At 42.9% G+C, this 25,888-nt stretch overlaps 1 protein-coding gene across 2 annotated transcripts in view; it reads right to left on the bottom strand.

Moving 5' to 3' along the window:
• The window catches only part of tenm4 (teneurin transmembrane protein 4), a gene marked incomplete at both ends in the record, with an annotated part of 114,690 nt that overhangs the window by 1,689 nt on the left and 87,113 nt on the right, over positions 1 to 25,888 (bottom strand). For both annotated transcript variants that reach the window (XM_079225075.1, XM_079225076.1), the window contains 6 exons: positions 2,560 to 2,702; positions 4,825 to 6,439; positions 7,383 to 7,679; positions 10,909 to 11,144; positions 19,052 to 19,224; positions 23,087 to 23,964. In XM_079225075.1, coding sequence (XP_079081201.1) covers positions 2,560 to 2,702; positions 4,825 to 6,439; positions 7,383 to 7,679; positions 10,909 to 11,144; positions 19,052 to 19,224; positions 23,087 to 23,964 — 3,342 coding nt within the window. The remainder of the gene's footprint in view (positions 1 to 2,559; positions 2,703 to 4,824; positions 6,440 to 7,382; positions 7,680 to 10,908; positions 11,145 to 19,051; positions 19,225 to 23,086; positions 23,965 to 25,888) is intronic.

The raw sequence follows: 25,888 nt of genomic DNA, 5'->3' as shown, positions 1-25,888 counted from the left end.
CAACAACAAAAAGGCTCTCGAACACTTTCTGCCATCGCCCAAGATGAGAGGCTGTGAGCGTCTTCAGGAGTCAACCAGTCACATCCAAAGTCCTGCTGACAGTTTCTAATTCTGTCACGGGTTTCGAGCTGGGTGGGGGCGGGGGAGTGTGGGAGCAGGCCGCAGTGACCAGCATATCTGCTCGCTCTTCAACGTGACTACGAGTCAGATCCTGCATGAGGAGGAAACATATAGGGGGGAAAGGGGGGAAAGGGGGGAAAGGGGGCAGCTGTGCTGTCGGGCCCCTCGGGAGAGACTGCCTGGGGGGGATACTTCACACCATGCCACTCCGTGTTTGTTTACTGCGCCAACACTGTGACCCGGTCAGCTGTCCCAGTGGTGTTCAGGAAAGGGAGGAGGGGAGGGGGGCGATGGGGCAATGTCCTCCACTTTACTGAAACAGCCTCCTGGGACACTCCCAGAGAGGCATCATTCACGTAGCATGGGGTGCAATCAGCCTCCAGCGAAACCCAGAATGAGAGATCAAGCCTAGTGCAGCACAAACCTCATCTGTCTGGCCCCTCACGGCCCTTTTTCAATCGCTGCACGGATTCGGCAGCATTGGCGAAATGGGGGCTTAAATGAAAAGAGATAGAAAGGCAGGAATGCCGAGTGTACGGGATACACCTGCATGTGTAGTTTTAAAGCTATATCCCTGCTTCAAAGAATCCTACATTTAATTAGGCTCTTCTGGCCATCCGTAGAGAGGATCAGCTTGACATTTAGCAGCTCAGATCACAATTTTGGAAGCAGGATTTCTAGATAAGAAATCTTGTCATGGCTCGCACACATGGCAAAGACTCATTATCTCAATCTTTCCTCCCACATCATTTACAGTATTTACGGCAGAGCTGTGCTGAAAGAACAAACAGCAGTAAAACCTTTAAATCCAGGCTAAATTAGCGATTTAAATCCTCAGCAGCTACGTGATGTACAGTCTATTAGGGGGTGTTCTTCAATATATGCTCGAAAGGCTGTGTTTCGAGACAATTATTACTCAAATGGACATTCTTCTATTCGGTGCTTCTGAGTGATGCAAACATACGACTCATTTCAATGTCGTCCTTCGATCAAGAGTGTTTCCAAGAAAGTGATAGTAAAAATTGCAAGCAATCTGTTTCCCATCTTTAATTATGGTGAAGCACCTTACTTAAAAAAACTGAATTGGAGCAGTTTCCATAGCAATTAAACATATTAAGTAATTTAGAAAAAAAACCTAAAATTGCTTGTTGATTCATTTGTGAGGTCTGCCCACTTAAGTCAGAATTGCAACTCCATGTCTTAAAAAAAAAAGACTGTTGCTTATTCTTTTTCATCTGCAATACGATTCCATCCATCCGTATCTACTCTCAGATATTTGAAATGGAAACAGCTGGGGTGTCTTTGGAGTCAATTAGAGCTTTCCTCTGCTGCAGCGCCTTTGTAGATTGATACCTTGAGTGAGTTCAGAGATTCTCAGTGGAGTGTCAGGCACAAGCAGCGAGCATGAGTCAGTCCCAGGGAGCTTTGACAGCAACCCTCCATAATGCTGGTTGTAGACATAACAGGGGTTCCTGCTAATATGGTTCCACACTTATATGATCTGTATAATAACTGAGCGCTGGAATGCTCGGGGCAACACTGAAATTCATTTGAATGCATATAAAGCACATTAGAGCACGTATTAAGATGCTACTATGGCCAAACATACTAAAAAATAATGCGTGTTATACTGACAGTAACATTGGATATATTTCTGTCCAAGGTCACAGGCAGAAAACAAGAAGATATGAAATAGAAAATGTTATGTCTGTATTTTCGTATTCTATTTTAAATGCTTTACATGTTTTTGTATATAAAAGCAAAGTCCAATAGTATAATATTACAGCATAGTGTCACATCACTGCTGTCTGTTTATTATGCTCGGTTGATGTATCATTATGGTTGGCTGGTCAGATCAGAGGTCATGGATTTAGATAACCTTGTACTGGATCTTCCCAGTAGCTTTTAGGCTCACAAATGTTTTATAACAAATACTCACCGGCTGTGGTGAGGTAGCAGCCAGAGTGTCACTCAACATGAATCTGGCCCCCTCACGGGGGGCATTCACTCGTCTAAGCTGTAACCAAACCCAAGACAACATTGGCCTCTTCAATAATTCAGGTTAGTTGGAGGCAACTTGAAAGGGGCTGATAAACGCGGGAATTTGAGCATGTCTACTACTTCTCAGACCTTGGCTAACGGTGTAAGACTGAGATGAAATCAATGGCCAGTGGTGGGGGGAATGGAGAGTGAATTTCCCTAATGGCAGGACAATTACAAGAGCTGTTTAGCCTGACCCCATTCCCCAAGATGAGGACTTGGGGCAGGGACCTGGCTCGCTGGGCCGTGTTCTGGCCTGATAGCTGGCAGCTCCTCTGGGAGTGTGGCTACACAGAGCATGTCTACTTGCTAATGATGTTGGGAAGGAATAGAGCAGAGTTGAAAATGGGGATCTTTGGCAAGGTTAAAGGTGAGATAGGTCGAGAGTGACTGGCTCACCTTCGTGCTATCCCACTCCTGTGTCTTGATCTGGGTGCGAACTAACTCGTAGGACGGCTCCATGGCCTCGTTGCTCGGTTTGCGGTAGCCAGGGATGACGTTGTACAGTTGGAAGCCAAAGGTCACCAACCAGCTGTTCACATCTGCAACGGAAGGAACAAACATGTCTATTATGTCATCAATAGACATAATCACTCCTGGCTCCAGAGAAACCACAAACAAATGTAAAAAATAAAAACACAAGGAATTAATTTGTTCGAATTTCAACAGTTGTCATCCTGCGGTCAAGTGTCTGTCTCCTTGAAATACTCATCACGCGGTCTGAGCACTTGATTTGTTTGTGAAAGTGGACAAGCCTTATTAAACACTCAAAGTGGTGGCGGTGATTCATGTCCACTCCTGCAGGTGCCATGCTAATGACACACAACTGGGGCCCAGAAAAAGCCCAGTGACATCTGAGAGTGTCTGCTGCGCTGATAATTATATACTGTAATTCCATGTAATTTCATCGAGCCCAGACTTCAGCACAAGATATCTTGAAGACTCAGCTAAGGAAAGTGACGTGTCTGAGATTCAAATCCATGCAATCAGGATAACGTCTAATAGCAGCCAACGGTGCTGTGGTCAGAGGTGCTGCTGCCATCCGTCATTCATTCTGAATATCACAGACATGACTCGGAGGAAAGCCTGTTAAACCTGAGCCGTTTGTTTTCCTGACCCCTTTCAATGCGTTTGTTATGGACAGCGGACTCATTGCTGTGACACCTGGGAGAGTGGGGTGGGGGCAAGTTGGCACTGCCATATTGTGGCACCTGACAAAGCCTTTTTTAAATAAGAATTAGTTTGAGGACAATGAAAGGACCCTGATAATTTAGTGAAAGGAATGGAAATGTCAGCGCCATCAATCACAATTGAGGCCCACTCACGACAGTATATCTAACAGTCTGCTTAGCATCTAAATGCCAGTCAGTCCCCTAATGATGGACTGTGAAGCTGAACACTTCTCTGTTTGGCAGGCGGCTAAGCGGCTTTGTTTAACAGAAAGAAGTCGAAGCCTCGACTCCACCTGGACAAAGATTTTAGTACTTTTCCTCTCAGTATTGTCTATAGGTAAACTAATAATGGATAAAAGGTATAAAACAAATTATTTGAGAGCCAACACACGCAATATGGAGTAAATATAATGCTGAATTAATTTAGATAATTAAATCTCCCATTTGCAACTGAGATCTGGCTGATGGCGATTGGTTTAACCAGGGAGTATTCAACGAGTATCCTTGACAATTATGTTTTCCTTCCAAGCCAAAGAGGTTGATACAACCGGCCCTGGCTGAGGTTTCTATGCATCCATTGTGCTCTGCTTCTCCACTGGGGTGCTTTCACTGCCATTTACCTCCTCCCTACCACAAAGCAACACAAGCGATGCAATATTTCTGGGAAGGGACTTTAGTGTTTGACTACAGAGGGGGCTTTGCCGTGCAGCATGGTTCCCTTTGAGCACTTTCAAAACGATAGCCACCGGGCACACGCACGAGCACACATGTATGCCTGCACACACACACACACACACACACACACACACGCACACACACACACACACACACACACACACACACACACACACACACACACACAGAAAAACGAAACCTCAGTGTCTCTGTGAGGAAGCTTTTAAAAACCTCTATAGCACACTGCTTTTTAATTTAAATTTGGCAGGGTTTGTTTTTCAATTTGTGGTTCGTTGTTTAGAATGAAAAACACAGAAATTTAACAAAAATACCCCCCTCCAAAAAGAGAAATTAAATTAGTTAGCAAACAACCGCAGTTTCCCACAGAAATGAGGACATGGGGCCCTCACCTCCCCTAACAAACACATGTCTTTTTAGCACTATAAAAAAGTGATATGCATCACTGATTGCTCTAGTAGGATTCACTTAACATCTGTCAACTGTGATTTATACACTGTTACTAACCTGTACACAATTCAAATCATTATTTTGAGGATGCTTCCTACTTCCTTTCATTTACAGCTGTCAGAGGAATACTTCACAGAGTTCGCTACTTTGCAGAGGTTGGCAGCTGTGGTTTTAGACGTTTCTCTGGATGTTTTTATACTTTGTAATGATGAATCTAAACTTTTTTTGCCGAGACTCCGAGTAACCACTGGAATCCAATCCTCCGCAAAGGACAGTTAGGGGAAAAAGTTTTCCTTAAAAAACTAATCCTCTCATCTCTGTAAAACAAAAGCCTGTTAAATAAACTTACCGGTCATGTAGCACTTTATCTCTTCATTGTTGCTGAGTGGATTGTTATTCTTAAACATGTACAAGTTGAATGGCACAATGTGGTTGCTGTTGAGCCGCTTCCACACCTCGTGGTTAGGTGTTGTCCAGCGCCCAGCCAGGACGTCATAGTCCCGTCTGCCCATGTGGACCAGCCTACTGAGAGGCTCATACAGGCCTCCCAGGTAGCCGATGATAAGCTGGAAGCTGGGGTTGGTGTCAAGGTAGACCTCTCCGAACGCTGTGTGGAGGACCTGCTTGATCATGAGGCCCGAGCCACTGAACACAGCCAGAGGTGTGCCTATGTTGTCACAGGCCACATAAAACTCGTCCCCGCTGCTTAGCTCCATGGCGAACAAGTGTCCCTGTAAGTCGTAGTACAGCGATGTGATTTCGGAACTGGAGTGATTGTACATGTGGGTGACCCGAGTGGGGCTGGACAAGTCGGCATAGAAGAACTGCAGGTGGTGGCCCGTGCTGCTTCTGCTGGACACCCTCCTGCCCAGGCCGTCGTAACGGTACCTGATGCTCCAGCCGCTCACTTTGTTGTACACCTTAACAAGCAGGCCCGCCGAGTTGTACTCAAAGTAGTCGTTCCCTCGCTGCTTGAGGAAACCGTCCTCGTCCATCCTGTACTGGACATCTCCCAGGCGAGTGATGCGGTCTCTGATGTCGTAGCGAAGCGGCGTGAGGCGCGCACTGTTCCCGGGGCTGAGGAGGTGCAGGTTGCCGTTCAGGTCGTAGCTGTACCTCCACAGGGGCTTGTCGTTGATGGAGACCACCTGGAGTTGACCGTCGGCATCATACTCGTATGTGTAGCGCGTGGTGTTGGCGTACGGTCCGACCTTCAGCTCCTTGGCCACCACTCGTCCCATGTTGTCGTATTGCACCATCATCCAGTACATGAGCGAGCGAAAGATCTCGTACTGGACCTCCTTCACCCGGCCATAAGCGTCAAAGTGCTTGGTGTGGGTCATCACTGCCGTGGTGATGATCTGATTTATGTCATAATAGATTACTCCAAATTTGCCGAACTGCTCCGTTTTTCCGGACACGTCGTCATAGCGGTACAAATCGATTGGCAGCGGGGTTTCATTGATGACAGCCTGCATGCTGGTGACGCGGAAACTGTTGTCGTAGACGTAGTCAAATCTGGCGTTGACCATGCCCTCTTCGCTGAACCTGAAAATCTGTCGGTCGATGAGTGGGCCAATCTGACGGTAACGAATGGTGCAGGTGAAGCCCTCACTCTGGAGGTTGACCGTCTTCAGCATGCCGGCCACCTCGTCGTAGGAGAAACCGATGCGTGTGGTATCATAGAGGATCTCCAGCATTTTGGAAAGCTTGCCGTATTTATAGATGACCCTGCGGCCCGTCCCCAGGTAGGTGGTCTGCAGCAACTGGCCCTCCTCGCTGTAGTCCTGGAGCACAGAGGCGTTGCCTTCAGGGGGCCGGTAGGTGTTCCTGTAGTAGCCAATAGAGCGGGAGGTCTCCAGGGTCTGCCGCGCCACGTTGGGCATGGTCACAGAGTAGAGTCGGTCGTTTTTGTCAAATTCAAAGATGTACTGCCTCTGGCTGTAGAGCAGCAGTACCATGGACTGTAAAGAGAGGAGGAAACAGGGAAAGACTCATTAATGACTCATTAATGTAATGTATACAGTATCACAAACCAAGACAAGATTTAACCAAAAATATAAATTGCCATTACTTTGTCAAGCATCAGCAACTACAAAAACAAACATTTATATAAAATTATTATATAAAACAAGCACAACAAAAACGTATTCCTTACATTACCTACCTACTGTGTACTGCCACAGTGTTGGTAGGGAATGTACAAGACACGGCTGGTATACCACAAAAGGAAATGTCAAAGGCAATAACACATTATGCATGCAAGTCCGTTTCAGACCAAATATAATTCCCATCTTGAAAGCAGTGTTGATACTCGTCTGACATTAAGATTTCCTTGAGAGAAGATTTCACAAACCGGCTGCTTGGCAAATCAAAAATGTCCATTCGCGCCTTCCTTGGACCAATAAATGATGTCAGTTCAAAGACTGTCACAACAGGGTGCCAGCATCTCAGCACGTAGATGTTGCTGAATAAAAAATGACTATAGCCTATTAGAAAGGCTACCATTTTCACATTACATGTATATGCTGGAGAACTGCAGCTATTCACCTTCTCCCCAACAATCTATCCTTCAATTAGTGGGTAGAAAGTGACATTTCACTCTGTTCCCTCATCTGAGTTATTTCAGCTTGAACTTTGCTGTCAGACTGTGGTTACAAAGTATAACGTCTGCGGTGCACCAGACAGGTTTTAATTACATTTCTGCTGATATCTGCGCTGGAGCCTGATAATGCAGCACAAACACTGCTGGAGTTTTTCAAGTTAACTTTTAACTCCAGTCTAAAATCTCCCGTCGAGGTTCTTACACGGACATACCTCCAGAATGTATCTGTGTAACATGCATCTTACATTGCATTTTTATCTATGAAACCATTTAATCAACATTGCAACAACAACGATTCGTACCTTCTCAAGGTAAGTGTAGCTCCACGATTTTCCATCAGCGAATATCTGGGAGGAGATTCTTCCATTCTGGTCATACTCCATGCGAACAGACATGGTACCTCTCTGGATGCCTGCCACGTGCCCTCCAGCAGAATACGTGACGTTGACTCCATTCAGACGACTGCTCGGCGCCCACAGAGTGGGCCGCCCGGCGTGGTCGTAGTGGATCCGTAACGTGAACTTCCTGTGGTCGTCATAGACCTTTTCAGTCCTGGTGATTCGATCGAAGTCCAATGACAGCAAGTTCCTGTTGTGAACCTATAGGAGAGGAGGCAGGGAGTTGTACACATTTCATTTGACCAAAGCAGCTCAACCAAGAGGAAATAAACATGTTGGGAAGTTTGAAACGATTGAGAGGAATTGGTGTGCATTGCTCTTTTGAGGTGGGACCTTATGAGGAGGGCTTTAATCACAAAGTGATTATTTTATATTCTTCTTTTCACAGCTGTTAATTACAACAGAGGAGCTGTATCTCAGGACTGCAGGAGCCATTGAAGTGATGAAATTATAAGAATTACCATATTTCTTTGTTTGTGCAAAAATTCTGTGGAGTCTAAGTGGGAGTATGCCTATTCATGCAAGAAACATTAGAGACACATTGATCATTAAATTCATTTTCACTGCTTACTGAAAAGAATTACCAGGCGCAGATGACTCATTTTATTTAGCCATTTCCGTAAATTGGAAAAGAGGAGAACAAAATCAATTCTTCTCCCGTGTGACTGAGAATATTGTTCAAATGACACTTTTGAATATGTGAGGCTGCACATGGTGACCCTTCGGCTTCACTGTGATCAGAGCGGAAAAACACCACTGTGAAGAGTGTAATCCTGAAGACCATGTCCAGGTCAGCACGGTGACGAACCCGCTGCCAAGCTGATATAGGAGGCAGCTACTGTGCTGCAGCCAAAGAGATCCTCAAACATGCCACGTTTCTCAGTCAATAGCCTCTGTTAGCAGAAGCTCCGTAGGAAGAAGAAATCAAACCAGGGTCTTAGGATGAAAGTACCATTTTAAACACCATCTGGAAGATGCGGTCATAGAGGTTTCTGGCAATAATTCAAATGACCCCTCCGATTCTGTATTATCTAACATGTCTTTTTTTTCTTGATGTACACAGTTTTTCTTTAGATGTGCTATACGGTTCCGGTACAAATCTTGGCAAAGCTTAAAAACATCTTAGCTGATAAAGCTGCTTCTGGCTACTTTCCAGACCAATGCCACAGAGCAGGTCCTTTTTTACAATCACACATTGAGAAAGGCATGCTTGTGTCTCCCATCTGTGAAGGGACAATTATACCAGAAGCAATTAATGTCATTGATACCTAATTGAGAGGATTACTTTACACTAAAAGCACAAGCAAGCACAAGCAATTTGAGTCCCAAGCCTCCTAGGATGGATTTACGAATAAGAGCAGGAGGGGGGTCTACATTTGTAATCTTCTCTTTTACTTTCACATGAGTCAGACTGGACCGGCGGATGGAAAATTACTACAGCATTGAGAGTAATTTGTTAAACTGACAGGATTCTGATAGATAAGGTAAAGATATCAAAGACTATGCAGCAGATACTTGCTGTCTGTCCAAAAAGATTATATTCAGATTGCCTCCAACAGGATATAAAGTAGAAAAAACAGAGAAAGATATTCGTGCCAAGATCTGTTTCACCAAAAACTCAACAGGGTGGAAAAAAGCTCTTACAGCAGAGATCCCGAGATCCCATGAGAATGGAAAACCACTCAAGAGGAATTATTGTAAATTGGACATTGCCTCTAAAAGGAAATTGTCAAAGAAAGTAGAAACAGAATAGAGACTTTTACAGTGCATTAAACCTACAATGTTACAATGTAAACGGTCTTCAGCATAAATCATGGTAGCAACATCTGAGCTCTCAATCAATATCAAAGGCTTTTGTGTCAAATGACAAAATGAATCGGTTTCGCGAGTGGAAAAGCTTTTCATCGGTTCTCGTGTTTAATTTAAAAAAACATCAGTTATTGTTTGTTCTCACATTGCAATAAAAAGGAAACACATTCTATCTTTTAATTTGTTTCAAGCTGGCATCTCTTTGGAACAACCAGCCCAACATTATAAGACACCATGATGAGACTGCAATGTTAATACACAGATACCAGCATTGTCTCCATTTTTAATTCCACATTGAAGTGGTTGGTGTTTCTTGCTATGGCCGAGTGGCAGCCACAAGGGTTCTCCCATTAATGTAGATTTGCAAACTGCTCAATCTGAGTGAAGGGTTTGTTTCCATGGATAGAAACAGCGCTACGGTGCCTCTGCAACATAAATCATAAATGTTGTCGGTGGCTGGGAGGGGGTGAGCATGTGACGTTGTGGAGGGGACAATCATTGATCCATTTCGCCTTGAGACATGAAAGGCACAATACAACAAACACATGCACGTGTAGTTCAACGGTGTGACAAATACGGTCAGCGACACAAACTGGAACACAGACAGCAACAAGCCAATCGCTCAGTCCTAGCACAACAAAAGATCTGAAAAGACTCAACCCATCCTCTCTTCCGCTCACCCTCCCTCCCACTGCCACACTCATCCAGCCACCCACGTAATATCACTTGACATGCCACTCAAGGTCGCTCAATGATTCCAGCTCTGCTCATCCCCTCTGTTCTTGCCATTAGGCTGCTCCCATTTCCTATCTCACCCCTGAGGCCATTGTCTGTAACATACATTAGACGCTTTCACTTCCAGAGGGACGACGGGGCCATTAAATGAACAGCCAATGACAGACAAAGTGGCACTTCCCCATTAGCTGTGTCGCCGCCCAGATAACGTGGAAAACAAAAGTTTATATATGCTGCACAAAGATTATAAAAAACTAAATTCAAGCTAATCTATTAGGATGCATTTCAAAGGTGCTCCTCATGTCAATGATAATTTCCAGTGGGTCGTTCAAGATAGTCAAATATTGGGGTGTTAATCCCATTATGAAAAGTGACCTGTTGATATTCTATGTGTCTAACTGTATCAGCATTGCATAGTTAGCTTGCTGAGATCATTTACCTCTCTGAATTTTGATTTGAACCACCAAGCATTTTGCAGACTTTTCTTATCAAAATTCAATAAAACTCAATTGAAGATAAACTATAGCAGCATTTTCAGCCAGGTTCATTTTTATTTCTAACCCTGCAATGGAGTGGTCCAGTCAATATTTTTTTTTTTACTGGACACGGTGACACACAATTTGATACAGTGCTAATATTTGTGTGAATGTAACGCTAACTCTAACTGTCTTCCAGTGTCTGTTAGCCTACACTTAAGACTCAGACTGAGGAAAGCAGAGGTCCTCAAGTTGAGGCTAGATTGCACCCTGAGTGGGGTCATGTCGACTAGGGAGCTGAAAGTCAAAGCCATTTTGAGCGAGATAGACATTTTCCTCACTCCTAAGTGTCCTTTTTAAGTGTGTGTGTGTGTGACCACAGGTTGCTTTTAGCAAGGCGGCGTGCTTACCCTTAATCTTCGCCCGTACACAGTGACCTGGCCACGGGCTTGCTCCTTCCTCTGTCTCCACTCCACCAGGTTGAGGCCATTGTCGATGGCCAGGGTTACGTTCCTCTTGCTGACCGTTGGGTTGACTGTGCCGGCCAGAGAGTGGGGCTCAGTGTGCAGGGACACCTCCATGCCGTTGGCCAACACCAGCCGCAGCGAGCCATCCAGACCGATGAAATAGCTGTTCCGAACTTGTTCTGGGGATGTAGAAGGGGGGCGTTCATGATTAGGATTAAGGATTAGAAGAAGAGAAACAATCAACAAACAACAGCAGAGCTCCTGGTAGCTGATGCAAGAGGACTACATCTAATATTCAACTCAGTGAGACACAAACTTAATGACCTAAAATGGCTGCTCAGCAAAAAGAAAGCCTTTAGCAGCAGTATTTAACTGAACCCCTGCGATAATGTCGGTGACAACAAAGATCAATAGTGAGAGGTTTCACAGCGCCAGTAAAGTAAAGTTTTACAGCTGTTGCAGCAGCCTCGAGGATATGGAGAAATGAAAACTATCAAAGCTGCTAGCTTGCCTGTGGCACTGGCACACACACACACACACACACACACACACACACACACACACACACACACACACACACACACACACACGAGGGATAAATCTGAGCCTGTCTATTACGGTCCCTAGGTGACAACAGCCTGTGTTCCAGCTCCAGACCAGTGACTAATGTTTCCACCGAGCATCTCATGTACATTCATCATAGAGCGTCTCCTTCTTGCCTCCTGTCAGTAGACTGACAGGGACCAGGATGAATATTATTCTCATTAAGAACAGTGGAAAATAAATGGCTTGTTAAACACTACGTTAATTAGTTGACTTCATTTAAAGGAGAGAAAAAAAGAAGAATCAGAACATACACTGTAATTTCCTCGTGTTGACATGTCACTTTAAAATTACTGTGACAAATAATTTTCTTTGCACAGCAAACAATACAATAAACATATCATGAGAAGATTGGGTTTTGTGTTCTTTTTCTTTTGCACAGGACGTGCTGTGCTGCTGAGACAAGAGATATGGGCAGAGGAGGCAGGGCTGACCTTGCACTGGCCCTTACCTCTTTCCATCATACAGACACTTCAGGGGTTGCCCAGAGGCCTCGGGGGGCTGGCCCTACCAAAAAGAGGCCAATGAGACCAGATAAAGCTGAAAATACTGGTGAATTAGGCAGTTTACGCAAATGTGTGCATACAGTTGGGGTGGGATTTGCCGGGGGGCACCCTCCCCCGCCCTCTGGTCTATATATCCCTACCTCTGCTGAATTATTTTTATACCTGGTGGGGACAAAATTTACAACTCCCCCGATTAATGCTACTTCAGCAAAATACCATATAAAATACCTAAGATAATAAGAAAAACCCTGCAACTGTTTATAGTGCGAACAACAACAGCATCACAAATGGACTTTCAGTGTCAGCCCCTCGCTCTTTTGTGACATTAGCGATGACACCCCATCTAAGCCATGTGATGAACGTCTCCATGCTGTCAACAGAATGCTGTTCATCTCTGTTAATAGACCAGGGGTTGATCCTTCCCCGCCCAGACGTTTGCAGAGTTGTGGGTAATAGAGGGGCGGCACGCAGCAGATGACCCCGCCACAGGAAATCAGAAAAAAATGACACAGATCTGTCATCAAAGACCGTTTTCCTATTCTGACAAACAGGCATATACTGTAGCTTATTTATTTTCATGTTGAGGCATTTTGCCTTGTTTGTATTGAATATTGAAGTTTATAATTAAGTGTTTTGGCACGCCTGGCCAAGTGGCCCTATCCAGGATACTGAAAAGGGGGATTATAAACTGTCTGTCAGGTTAAATTAGCATGTAGCCTTTAGTTTTGTTGTATATGCTCACATCCCCTATGAGTCTGCAAAGGACAAGGAAAGAGAGTTAAAATAGATAGATAGATTCAATTGAAACAAATATTTTTAAAATATTCCTGCAATGCAGTGGTTGAGTTCAAGTTAGTGGTGTAACGATCGATCCATAGATATATAGATGAATTATGAGCTATACCTCTAAGCAGATTATAATACATCATTAAAACTACTGATGACAATATTTGTTTTAATCAATAAAAATACCATCTTTTATTTCCTTATCAGTCAAATTGTGTGTTTTTATAAAGAACACACCGCCACTAATTTACGCTAAAAAAGTAAAAGGGTAACATTTACATTTTTGATGGTTTACACTGACTTCAGAGTCTGTATAGTTAGGAGCCTTGTAGACCAGCTGCTACAATCCAACAACAAAGGAATCTGTATCTGCCAATATCATTAATAATTGATGATCAATTAATATCGGCGGCAAAAAGAAAGTGATCAAGGCTCTCTCAAGGTTATATTTGCTACCTTTTTCTCTTTTGTGCTGATCCGATCCGTGACTCTGATCCGTGAAACAATCCGAACCGTGAGTTTTATGATCCGTTGCACCACTGGTTCAAGTTATAAAATTGTTTTACTTAAGATCACAATTGTTCTATGAATGTTACTTTAACAGCTGTGAGATATTGCCTGACGGGCATCATTGTCTAGAAAGAAGGCCCGCTGTGGTTCAGGATTTATTTTTAGGAATAAAAACCTTTCAACCCCCTCTGATTTCTTTTCCCCTCACAAATCACACCCTCATACAGTTCAGCAGGGGAGCGATCTGTCTTGCACTCACATTTAAGGGGGCTGTAGGCTGCATGACACAGAACCAATAATGGACCAGCACACCTGACCATCACGATGAGGCTCACTATTTTTACTTATCAATAACAACTAATGGTGTCTTTGTCGAAGAATAAAACACAATGAGCCTAGTTAATTAATACAACAGAATAATGGCCGATGACTCGACACCTGATTAGAGTGACAATTACAAAGAAGCTTCCTTGAATCTTACATTTCTCAGCTCCATAATGACAACATGACTACCAGCCCTGAGGTGTGCGGAAGCTCGCCCAGAAGAGGACACAGCCAGATGACCAGAAAGGAATCTTGAAGGCCGTGCATTCATGTGTTATGTGATCACCCACTTGCGAGCTCACAAAGCAGACAATAGTGAATTAATTAACAGCAGAGTTCCTGGCGCCGCTCTTCTCACCGGCAGATGTCTGAGACAAGGTCACAACGTAGGTGACCAGTCCATCGAGCAACGGTGAGAAACCAGAGACTGTCATCTTCCGTTTCAGGACTCAGTATAGGCCATGGGCTGGAGTACACCTTCAAATCTGAATCAAATGTTAGAGGGGGGGGAAGTGTGTGTGTGTGTGTGTGTGTGTGTGTGTGTGTGTGTGTGTGTGGCAGTCTTTTAAACACTGAGGTCTTAAAGTTCATGTTATTAACGGGTAATCCATGAAGCAATTGGTCAGGTACAAAACAGGATGTCAGATTGCTGAAGCGTGTGAGACAAATCAGATGAAATAAGCCACACAAGTGTGTCTCTCTCACTACATTCCCTAAATCTGGAGAATCTCGTATATGGGCCTTGTGCGTTATGAATTGTGTTTCATGACAGAAAGTCAATATGTGTTTCCATTCTGGCAAATGGGAGTTGCCCATCACATTTGATTAAAACAACAGAGGTGCAACAAATACTGCAGTGGGTAAGCTCTGTAATTGATCATTATTGAGACGTTACATCTGTATTTAAAGGTCAGCTCGCCTCAATTTCACAAGGCATTACTAACTAATTTATTAACCCCTAGATCAGGGGTGTCAAACTCATGTTAGTGAAGGGGCCGCATGCTGCCCAATTTGATCTCAAGTGGGCCGGACCAGTAAAATCACAGCATATTAACGCATACATAATGACAATATTTCTCTATGTTTAAATCATTGGTGAAGGTTTTTGGATGATAAACCATATTTTAAGGTATTTTTACAATAAACTAGAAACATAAAGACCAAAAATTCAGACATCAGCCCACTGTTTACCTGCCTGGGCTCTCCTCTGCAGATTCCCTCGCAGTTGAGCAATATTTATAGTAATGTCAGTGGTCTAATGAATTCTGACTCTGGGTCAATGTATAGCGTGCCCTAGGGCTGGGCGGTATGGCCAAAAATTCATATCACGGTATTTTGTAAGATTCTGGCAGTTTCACGGTATATCACGGCATTTTTTTTCCAAATAAACACATTAATTTATTGATGTCGAAAAGGACCGCCACCGCCATCTTATTCACCACTCGCAACTGGCCAGCAGCTGTTTTGATTGGTACATAGGGTGCTAACCTGGAGGGATTTAGGACCCAGGGGAATACCTTGATACTAGTGGCGCATGCGCAGCCGTAACAACTATTGTCATTCTTCAGCCGGCAGCAACATTTAATGTTTACAGTCACAGATACGTGTACAGCGGTCTGAGCTACTTATGTCTCACGGATATAAGTTGACTCAGGGTGTGCAAGACATGACATCGCCAAAAGGCATGATGGGTAAAGCCCGCCCACTGTGCTGCACAGGAAAAGACTTCTTCCTTCACAAGAAAAGTCTTCCTGTGTGGGCGGTGCCATTTACCCAGTATGCCTTTTGGCGATGTCATTTTTTGCACACCCTGAGTCAAATGAGTTAACATGAGACATAAGTAGCTCGGTCCGCTGCTCCTTCAGCTTCTAGCTGTGAACATTAAATGTTGTTGCAATTATCCTGCGGGCCAGACTGGACCCCCTGGCGGGCCGGCTCCGGCCCGCGGGCCATATGTTTGACACTCCTGCCCTAGGTATAACCATTCACCTAGCTTTTGAGATATCTGTACCCGAAATGTCTGACTCCACCTCAGAACATTAAGATAGTGGTCAATGGAATTTTGTTTGTGCCATTTAACGCACTGAAAAATGTATTTGAAAACGTCAGACACAATGTCCTGGTTAGATAAACCACAAACGTCACGACCAGCTGTTTTAATTGGAACTACCTTTGGTTAGCTCACTTGGCAGCAGCCCACATGACCCCTTCAAGTGGTAAATGGACCTGTATGTATACAGCGCTTCTAGTCTTCCGAACACTCAAAGTGCTTTAACATTACATGACATCATTCACCCATTCACACCCATTCACACTGATGGCAGTGGATAAGGGGCCACCTGCTCACCAGGTAGCTAACATTCATACACTGGAAAAAAAATTTGGCCATGTAATTATTACCTTGATTATATGTGTAAATTCTACAATACATTATTATTTCAGTCCTTTTACTTTAAAAGGTCACCTTTTATTTACTGTGTTACTTTGTGTTTGTTAGTAATTATGAATCCTTATTTTGATAAGTAAATGTGATCATTCACACCAAGTAATATTAACTAAACTACTGGAGTGACTGTACAACCTGACACAACGAAGTAAAATTTACTTGGGGGATACAAGTAAACCTGGCAACTAGGGCTGGGTGGTATGGCCAAACATTCATATCATGGTATTTTGTACGATTCTGGCGGTTTTACAGCATATCACGGATTTTCCTTTAATAAAAACATTCATTCATTGACGCCGAAAAGGACCACTGGCCAACTGAAAAGCTGTTGCGAGTGGTGAAGTTGGTACATTTGGTGTTAGGAAACTAAACATGGAGGGACTTATGGCCCAGGGAAACTCTGCCGCAGGAAGAGACAGACCGGAAGGGTCTGTCTCTTCCTGCATGGAGTTTCTGTGAATGTGGGCAGTAAAAGTACCCAGCATGCAGTTTGGCGGTGCAATTTAATAAATGTACAATTATTACAAATGTTACAAATTGTTTATGTGTCACAAACTGTTGTATCGTGATGTTTTACCCTGTTAGTTGAGCGTTAGTTGTGGGTTATTAATTGTTGTTATAAAGTTAGAAGCCATGACTCAGTCCAGTCTCAATACAAGTAATACAACTAGCTCCGACCAGCCGCACCGGAGTGCAGTGGAGAGCTGAGAAAAATAAATTTTGCTTCCTTCTGAAGAGCGACAACTGTTGTTACGGCATGTACTGGTATGACACACTATACTGCACAGCCCTACTGGCAACCTTGTGGGGTGACGTCACTCAGCGAAACGACAACAGAAGAACTTGGGAAAGGATGGTCGAGTTTAACCAGTCAAGAGCAAATTCATGGACGGGAGCCACTGGGGTAGGTTGTATGTTTAATTAACCCTTTACATTCTTATTTACTCATCAGTGAAAACCAGTGTTTGAGCACTGAATACTTAACGCTAACAGGAACGTGACCGGGTCAGTTTAGGTTAGCAAGTGAGGCTATGGTGCTAGTTAACTTGCTTTACAGACGTGGAAGAACCACTACGTTTTGTGGCAACGCTTTTGGTCCACTTTAGCGCAGTGAGCTATGTGCAGAGAACTCTCTCATGTGCATGTCCAACACACACACACACACACACACACACACACACACACACACACACACACACACACACACACACACACACACACACACACACACACACACACACACACACAGAGAAGGTAACATTAGCTGTAACGCTAACGTCTTCATGGGTGTGTCTTAGCGTTATATCTTTTCTAAGCTGTTTCACAGAGGTATTGGTTTAAATATATTGTCATTTTGGAGGCTTTAGTTTGTGTTGTTGCTCAATAGTACATTTTACTGGGAGGACTACTGTATTAATGATTTCAACAAGGTGGATCATCTTGATCATGTTGTTTTTTTTTCATCTTTTGCCCAGGAAAGCTTCACCCTGTCCATGTGTCTGATGGACATCGAGGGAAAATAAGTGCTTGATGACTGTAAAAATGTGGAAAAGGCTTGCCTTCTGCTTTATCTTTGCAATGAACTTGACTTGCCCACCAAAGTTGAAACACACATTTAAAATGTTAGAGAAGCTCTTTCTCAATGTTGCTTGGTGTCCTGAAGATATATCTCCAGACTATATAAGTTGTATTGGTGTATGTCTGTAAACAGTTACCTCTTTCCAAGTGTTAACAAATAAAGGTGCTGTAGTTTAAAAGCAGCCGTTTCATGTTTTGTGGAAGCTTTACTGATTAATAAATGCATATACATGTATATTTGAATAGTGGTAGATGGATGACTTATTATATAAATATGATTTAATATTTTTCAATATGAACAGTTAAGAAAAGCTAGTTATAAGCATGACATATTAAATTATGTTTACAGGGATTTTGTAATTAGATGCAAAGGTAGCCTGAGTAAAAAATACTATTGATGTACATTATGTTTAAGGAAGAAATTTGCAAGTAAAATGTATTTGAACATATTGGATAATGACAATTCTTACTAGTAAGTAAACTTAACTTGACAATTTCCAGAGTAAACACTACTCAGAATTTATGTGTGGAAATTGTTACCTAGCTATTTTTAAGTAAATGCCACTCCAAATGCTGAGTAAAGATTACTATCAAAAGCTGAGTAAAGATTACTATCAAATGTGAGTAAAGATTACTATCAAATGCTGAGATAAGATTACTATCAAAGGCTGAGTAAATGTTATGTCTCAGTAAGTAATTTTCAAGTAAAATGTACTTGACCAATTTGGATGAAAAAACATTGTTATTAGTAAGTAAACTTAACTTAAAAATTGTCTGAGTAAAAATGACTTATTCTACTTTTATATACTACTTTTTCAGTGTACACATTCATACACCGTAGGCACAGCAGGATCAATTTGGGGTTAAGTGTCTTGCCCAAGGCCACATTGACATGGACTAGCGGAACCAGTGATCGAACTGCCGATCCCCAAGATGAAGCCAACCCGGCCTCAGATGGTGCTTGGCTGCAAGCTCCCATCCCAGGCATCGTGGGCTCGAAGAGGGTCCATCTCAAAGTGACCAAAGCACATAAAGATCTCTGAATCGCTCATTGTCTGGCCCCTTACCTGACACTAGCTTGTCTTGGGTCATTCTACGAGGACCTACGGGCCCCTACAGCTTGCAGAACCAGAAGGGCATGCAAACCTCTTCACCCCTCCAACAAAAAGCTAGTGATTCTGATATAAAATTATTAATTGATGTCAAAACTGTGAACATAAGTCAATCGCTTGGACAAAGTATTTTCAAATAGGGGGCTCAGTCACAACATGTTTCTATCAGGACATTCAAATTCACCTTTTCCACTTGAGAGCTACAGTAGAAAGACACCTACCCTGCATGAGTGTGTAGAAGGCGCCAGAGGCCGACAGGTTGGTGGTGATGGTGATGTCCTCTTTGTTGGAGCCCTCTGTCTGGATGCGGACTGAGCTGTCGGCGGCTGTGCGGTAACTGCTCACTCGCCCCGTGGGGTAAGTGACGTTTGTCAGACGCCCGTAACTGTCATACCTACAAGGAAATACATTGATGAGAGTCGAAGAAAGCGAAGAGGGGCATGTCATGAACTGTTATACAAACAGCAAAAAAAAATAAAAAAAATATAGTATAAAATATAGAGTCACAAGCACGAATGCAGGTCAGGTATGCATAAATGCATGCAGGTACATAAATGTGACTAATGCTCAATCATCTCAGATTTACTGCAATAATGAATTATACTGTTATACTGTTAATTATACTGTTCTGCCGGTAATTGCTAGTAAGAGAATTTTTCTGTATTGGTGTGATAAACACAGCAGCAAACCCATGGATGTTGAAGAACTTTGGACTTTTCTAACTTTTGCAATAGGATGTAAAAGTGACATTAATATACATGATACTCTCAGTTTGTAAGTAACTTTCACAAGATGGAAGCATGGAAATAGAAAAAAACCAAAAAAAACCAGAACTACTGTCAAGGAAAAACTGTCATGGCTAAAACGAGAGAGCACAACCTGCTTATTAGCTTAAAAGATTAGTGATATCACCTAATCTCATTATACAGTCTATGAAATAGGAGCGCTGAGGTGCGACACCTTGGAGAGATGCTCCCTAGCCTACGAATCAGTCAGTTTATCACAGACAGGAACATGAGTGGCCAGATTGTTTCATTTTGCTCAGAAAGCACATCAGCGTAGAACAATTTCAAATCTTTCAGATTGCCAGTGTTCCAGAATGGGAGTGAGTGAACGGTGCATTAGATAGAATGAAGACTCTTATTTGCGCTCTGAATACAGATCAGGAAGCCCTCCTCAATGTTGCTGCTTGCCATAATAAAGCCTCTAATAAATGAGATGGCGGGTGCTGGTTTACGGATATTTCCTCAGCGCTGCCATCTCAAATATCCAATATGGAAAGGAAGAGTGGGAGAGAAATCATCTCCCAGAGATAAACGCTATCTGATCACAACGGCACACGTGACACGGATTCAGAGATGCATTTCAGCCCGAGTCTCCCACTTCAGGAAATACTAAATATCAGAGTAATTCATATCTGAAGCATTTGATTTCTTTTGATACTGCTCGTATTTTATCAGTGGGATATTCTCCCTGTGTTTTGTCGTCGTACAATCAACGCTTTTGCAGTGAAAGTGCAAGAAGTTACATATTATCTGCACTTTTAACTGTTCAATTCATTGGACGAAGAGAGAGTCCCTGTTTGGCTTCACCCCTGCACAAAAGACAAGAGTCCACAAGACTGAAAATCTCATTCTAGAGTGACGCTGTGTGCCCCGGCTTGATCACTGACCCACACTCTCTGTCTCAATTAGGGCCTTGAGCTCGAGCGAATTCCTCTGGCTTCACCGCCGAGCTCTAATGGCTCCGGCCTGCTTCAACTCAGCCGCCTATTAGCTTGCTTTCTCTGGACACGAGGGGCATGCGGGGGCAGGGTGCTCAGCAGAAGGAGAGAGGACTGCTTTCCCCCTGGATGGGCACGAGTCCATTCGGATTGCATCACCTCTGTGTCACACGCTAGCTCTATGACCTTTTCACGCTGGGGCCCAACAATAGGCCGGACACATCATATCAGCGTCCTCCTCCAGCATATCCAACCTCGGCCTTGTGCAGAGCTATGTTCACCGCCTCTTGCTGCCTGAGAACTTCAGGACACATGTGACTGATGACTGTGCGTACGATGTAAAGGCAACAGCCATGTGATTGCTTCAACTTCATTAGCGGTTGTTTTACATGATTTAGCTGTTATTGTTGATGTATTGAATCAACCTAGGAACATTTGCTTGAACCCAGTGACTAGATGCATTACTGCCCTGTTAATTAGAGGCCAAGAGAAGAATAAGGCATCCTTCAGAATGCCACAGGATTTAATGGATTTACAGCAAGCCTTAAGCATAGGCACTTATCATTACAACAAAAACATTAAGGGGTCAGCGGAGCATCTGTGTATACAGTAAATGTCAGAGCAAATGAGGCTGTCAAGGGTTACACCAGTAAGACAGTGGAGCAGATGTCTATTGATCTTAAGTCAGTCCTTTATTTTTGCGTTCACCGAAATAAATGTCAATGTATAGGCTACAGGACGTAAGAACACAATAATTAAAATGGCTTAAATGTTTGGAAGGGCACTTTGTTGAGCGGAGATAAATGGAGGTTAATTTTCCTTTCATTTCAGATGATCGCAAATTACGGTGGAGTGACCTTTAAAGCTAATTATTGAAGAAAAACAAACTCTTTATTAGGCCTGAATGAAACATGGACGGTTTCTCGTAGCTAAATATTAAGTCATTGTTAAATGTAAAAGAGAAAAACAAGAACATTTTCATTTTAACTGTAATATAGTTCTAAATAAACAATCGTGTTTTGGACGGAGAGGATATTGTACTTTATTTTTTCTATTTCACAGTTAATGTAAAAACTGGCCTTCGGCAACCTACTGTATGCACTACATGCTTAAACTCTGTCTTTGTCCCATTCATGACATTTCATGTACATACTGTACAGTAGCTCTGATTCTAGAATGATGTGCGTGCTGTTATTAAAAATAACGTGTAATTTATACATCCTGAAAATGTTGCAAATATTTCTATGTTCTTAGGAATAGGTGAGACATCCTAAAAATCCTGTGACCATTTCATCTTAAAAAAAAAAAACTTTGAGTGTCACTGGTGCAATAACGTCTCTGCCTTTTCTTTACGAGCCAGGGACGATTATTTTCAAACCTCATATTAACAGCAGCCATTTTGCACGAAGTAAAAGAGAAATAATTCAGAATTTCAGCCACCTGCTGGCTTTGTTGAAGCCTTAGGCAATTCCCTCCACCTTGAGGAATCCCTATGCAAACGTCTCAGGTGACAACCAAATCAAACACAGGTGATAAATGTCTACTCAGATTAAACAGACCGTCTGATTATGTGTCAGAGTTATATTCCTCCAGCGAGGTGTAACATATGTGTGACCAGTTTAATCACACTTTTTTGGAATGACACCCAGTTAGCATAGTGTCCCTTGGTACAGTATATTAAGCTAAGGGACAGATTGCTCCACACAAGTCACAAGACCAAGAAATCCTGAGCTCGAATGCTGGAGCCTATGGGATCGTTTTCAATTGTTCCCTATTATTGCCCCTGGCAATTTTGTTACGCTTATATTTCCGGGGCTTCGTTGCAAACTTACGAGTAAAATGTGCCAGCCAGCAGATATGTTTAGTTCCTGTACCTAACAACTCCTAACAGTTTGTCACTACAAGCAAGGGTGCAGATCAGTAACATATCATCCAGTAATCCTATTTGGTATGATAACAGCAAATAGGATTACACCCATACTTCCACAGGTCTTGTATTGTAAGTGACATAGATGTCAACACGTTAAAAAAAAGGTAGTTTCCAGTTCAGATATTCCTAAAACGACAACCTGTATGTTATATCTAACTATTTTAGAGCCACAAATTCCTCCTCTTACTTTGTTTTGATCTGGTTCTTGATAGCGCATTGTCTAATTAGTCCCTCAGTATTTATACCAGTCCACCTTCACTTGGTCCCTGCCTGATTGTCTTGTGTGTTCCTGCCCAGGCTTTCCTAGCCCATCTTATAGGATTTGCCTTTTCTGACCCGGCTTGCCTTTTACTTGGACCTGAGGAATCTGTCTGGCCCCTTTTGGGATTTGTTTGCCTTACTGACTGATCTTTTGGTATTGAACTTGCTTGGACTTATAAGTAAACTGAACTTTCCTTGCAACTCTGACTGTTCATGTAATGTTTACATTTAGTTTCTCTTTTGGCCAAAGTAGTAATCTATGATCAGCTACAACTTGCATTAAGGCTCTAGGTGTAATGAAAATATAGGTGTTTTCTTTTAATGTTTCTTAATATTACTTACTCAAAGAAGGTTGTCCATCCATTTTCATTTGTCTTAGTTGCGAGGAGTCCGGAGCTTCCATGGTAGGTCATCACAGCTAGTTCTTGACCCTGGGCAGCAACAGTTTTTAGGGCATTGTTGGTGCCAATGGTGAACCAGAATGTCTGTCCATCGGGGACCATCAGCCACAGAGGCATTCCTGTCGTGTCTCGACGAATGTTTACTATGTTTTTGTTCTTATCAGTGATGCTGCTCAGATCTCCTGCTCCCGTGTAGGTCAGATTGTAGAGGTGGTCTCCTGTCGTCAGACTCTGAGTGAAAATGTGGCTGCCGTTGGAGTCGAACAGGTAGAGTTCATCGTGAATGGGAGAGGACACCTCGTACATGCTGAGGGGATTCAGGTAGGGCTTGTTTTTGCGCACAAAGCGAATACGAATGTTTCCCAGATCCGCAATATAAAGCTCCCCGTCCGGACACACCGCCAGAGAAGAGGGTGCATTCAGCTTAGCGTCCTTAGCATAGCCTTCATCTCCAAAATAACAATCACAGTTGGCGTCATTCTTGCAGTCACAGCCACTCGGTGCACCTGCAACCAGGGAGATCTCTCCATTGGTGGACACCTGTCGGACTCTGTTTATTTTCTTTTCATCTGACTCAGCAATGTACAGAACACCATTGTGGGACACGGCCAGGGCATTGGCGGACTCAAGGGTGGCATGGACAGCCACTTTGCTCATGAGGAAATGGTCAATGCCAGGCACTTGGCAGTGCATGGGCCGGCCCGCTACAATACGGACTTGATGGTTTTCTGAGATCTGGAGCACTACGTTGTTGTCCAGTACGTATAGGGAGTTGTCCATGGGACTCACTGCCAGGTCTGTGGGCCACTCAAGACGCACCTGAGAGGAGGAAAACAACAAGAATATCAGCTTTGGCACAAAAACCAGACCATACTTTTATTGATCCACACATTTTTCACTTTATCAGAGGAAAATGGTCCCTCAGGGGAAGAAATGTTGAAAACTGCTTTAAAAAAGATAGGCTGCTGTGAAAAAGGTGTGCTATCTCATAGTTTACGCTGGAAGCAAAAACTATTTTTGAAACGATTTATTATCTGATAAGGAGGAATACAGCAGCTGGTGAGTTGTTAAAAAGGGAAACACAAAAAAAACATGATTTTTAAGATCAGAGATGATAACAATAGTGGAGGGGAAAATGAGAGATCTTTCAAATAATCTGATTTGAAAAAGCACACTGCAACGGGTCAGGAGAACTCTGGACACCAGAGGACTGGGGTTCTGCATTCTGTATTTTTCCTTGCTTTGGGTTATTCATTTTGTAATGACAAGAGATTGCATGAGTCCTTGGAAAAGAAACTGGAGCACGCTAACTAAATGAAAGCCTAGCCTGCCTCTGGCCTCCTAAATTATAAATTATTGTTCTGCTAACAATATATCAGGCCTTTAACAAATTGGAATGACTAGATTGATCCAATTTACCGGTCTCTCTCTCACTTATGATCCCGGGGGGATCTCTTGGGAACATAATATGAAGTGCCATATTTCAATAGAAGCCTTGGAGCACCATCAAAGGAAACTGATTACAACCTGGACCAAAATACAAAGAAAGGTCCAGATTCTAGGGCACCTATTAGATGGGGGTGTGCCAAAGCATTGTTTTGGATTCTTTCCCCTACAATTGGAAAATGGGAAGGTGAATGAATTGATGCAACCGTTACTGTGGTTACATAATTTGTCATAATGACCCTGTGATGCAAATTGCAGAAACCTTTATCAGAAAAATTGATAAGGGAGAAATCTCTGAGCATCAAGTCAGAATTAGAATCATTTATTGGCCAAGTATGTTGCACATACAAGGAATTTGACTCGGTGATGTTCATGTGTACTTTGCCATTACATACATTACATTACATACATTGTTACCTCGGACAACATATCATGCTCCTTAATTAGATGTTATGGGGAGGCGGGGGGGCTCTAAGTTGTGCACTTCGGGTAAGGCAAGTGAGTAGAAAGCTAAAATAAAGGGACCAATGCAACACGTCATTGTGTGCGTCTGTATCACCATTAAAGAAAAAGGACAATGGAGAAGCTTTTTGGCCATGAAGAGGGCATCAATCTACTGTTGGTGGTTGAACAATAAATTCATCCCAAACTTTAAAATAAAAAATGAAGGTTAAAATGCCTCAGATAAATGGTTTCGACTGAAAAAATGTGGGAAAATAAGTCAAGGCTGACACATTATATTCAACTTCCTTTGACATGCTGTTTTGCATTGCCCAGCACAAAACACATGGCTCCTGAAACCCAACATATGACATTTAATAGAGCACAGAGAAGCAGCTCTCTCCAAATAATGCCCTTTATTTACCTGCTTTTGGCAATTTTCTAATTCATAGGGCAACGCTGACAAAACAATTAATCTAAACCTGACAAGGGATTGTTTAAAGATGATTCCCTGCCACCTCGACAAGCAGAGTATTTGTCCACCTTTGATGGAAAAACTGATTTGAGCATCGCACACAGCTCACATCCCATAAACCTCCCGTCATACCCCACAAAACAGAGGAGGTTTATATAACAGGACATATCTTGGGTCACATACAACAAACAGAGGAGGACTGGTGGTGGAAACATGTCTTTCAGTGGGCAGAAAATACATTTACTTGGGGAATGAAAGGGAGATTTTCAATTTCTTAAAACCTATTTCTTGTCAACAATAGTGGTTAAATATTTCATGAGCCAGTGTGTGGAGTGGCTCGGGGGAGCTGCCTGTAAGCAGGTTTTCACGCCACTCTGACTG

The sequence above is a fragment of the Taurulus bubalis genome (assembly GCF_910589615.1).
Source record: "Taurulus bubalis genome assembly, chromosome: 10".
In the NCBI taxonomy this organism is placed as follows: Eukaryota; Metazoa; Chordata; class Actinopteri; order Perciformes; family Cottidae; genus Taurulus; species Taurulus bubalis.
The sequence above is the reverse complement of the archived record's forward strand: the minus strand, read 5'-3'. Positions and strand labels throughout refer to the sequence as shown.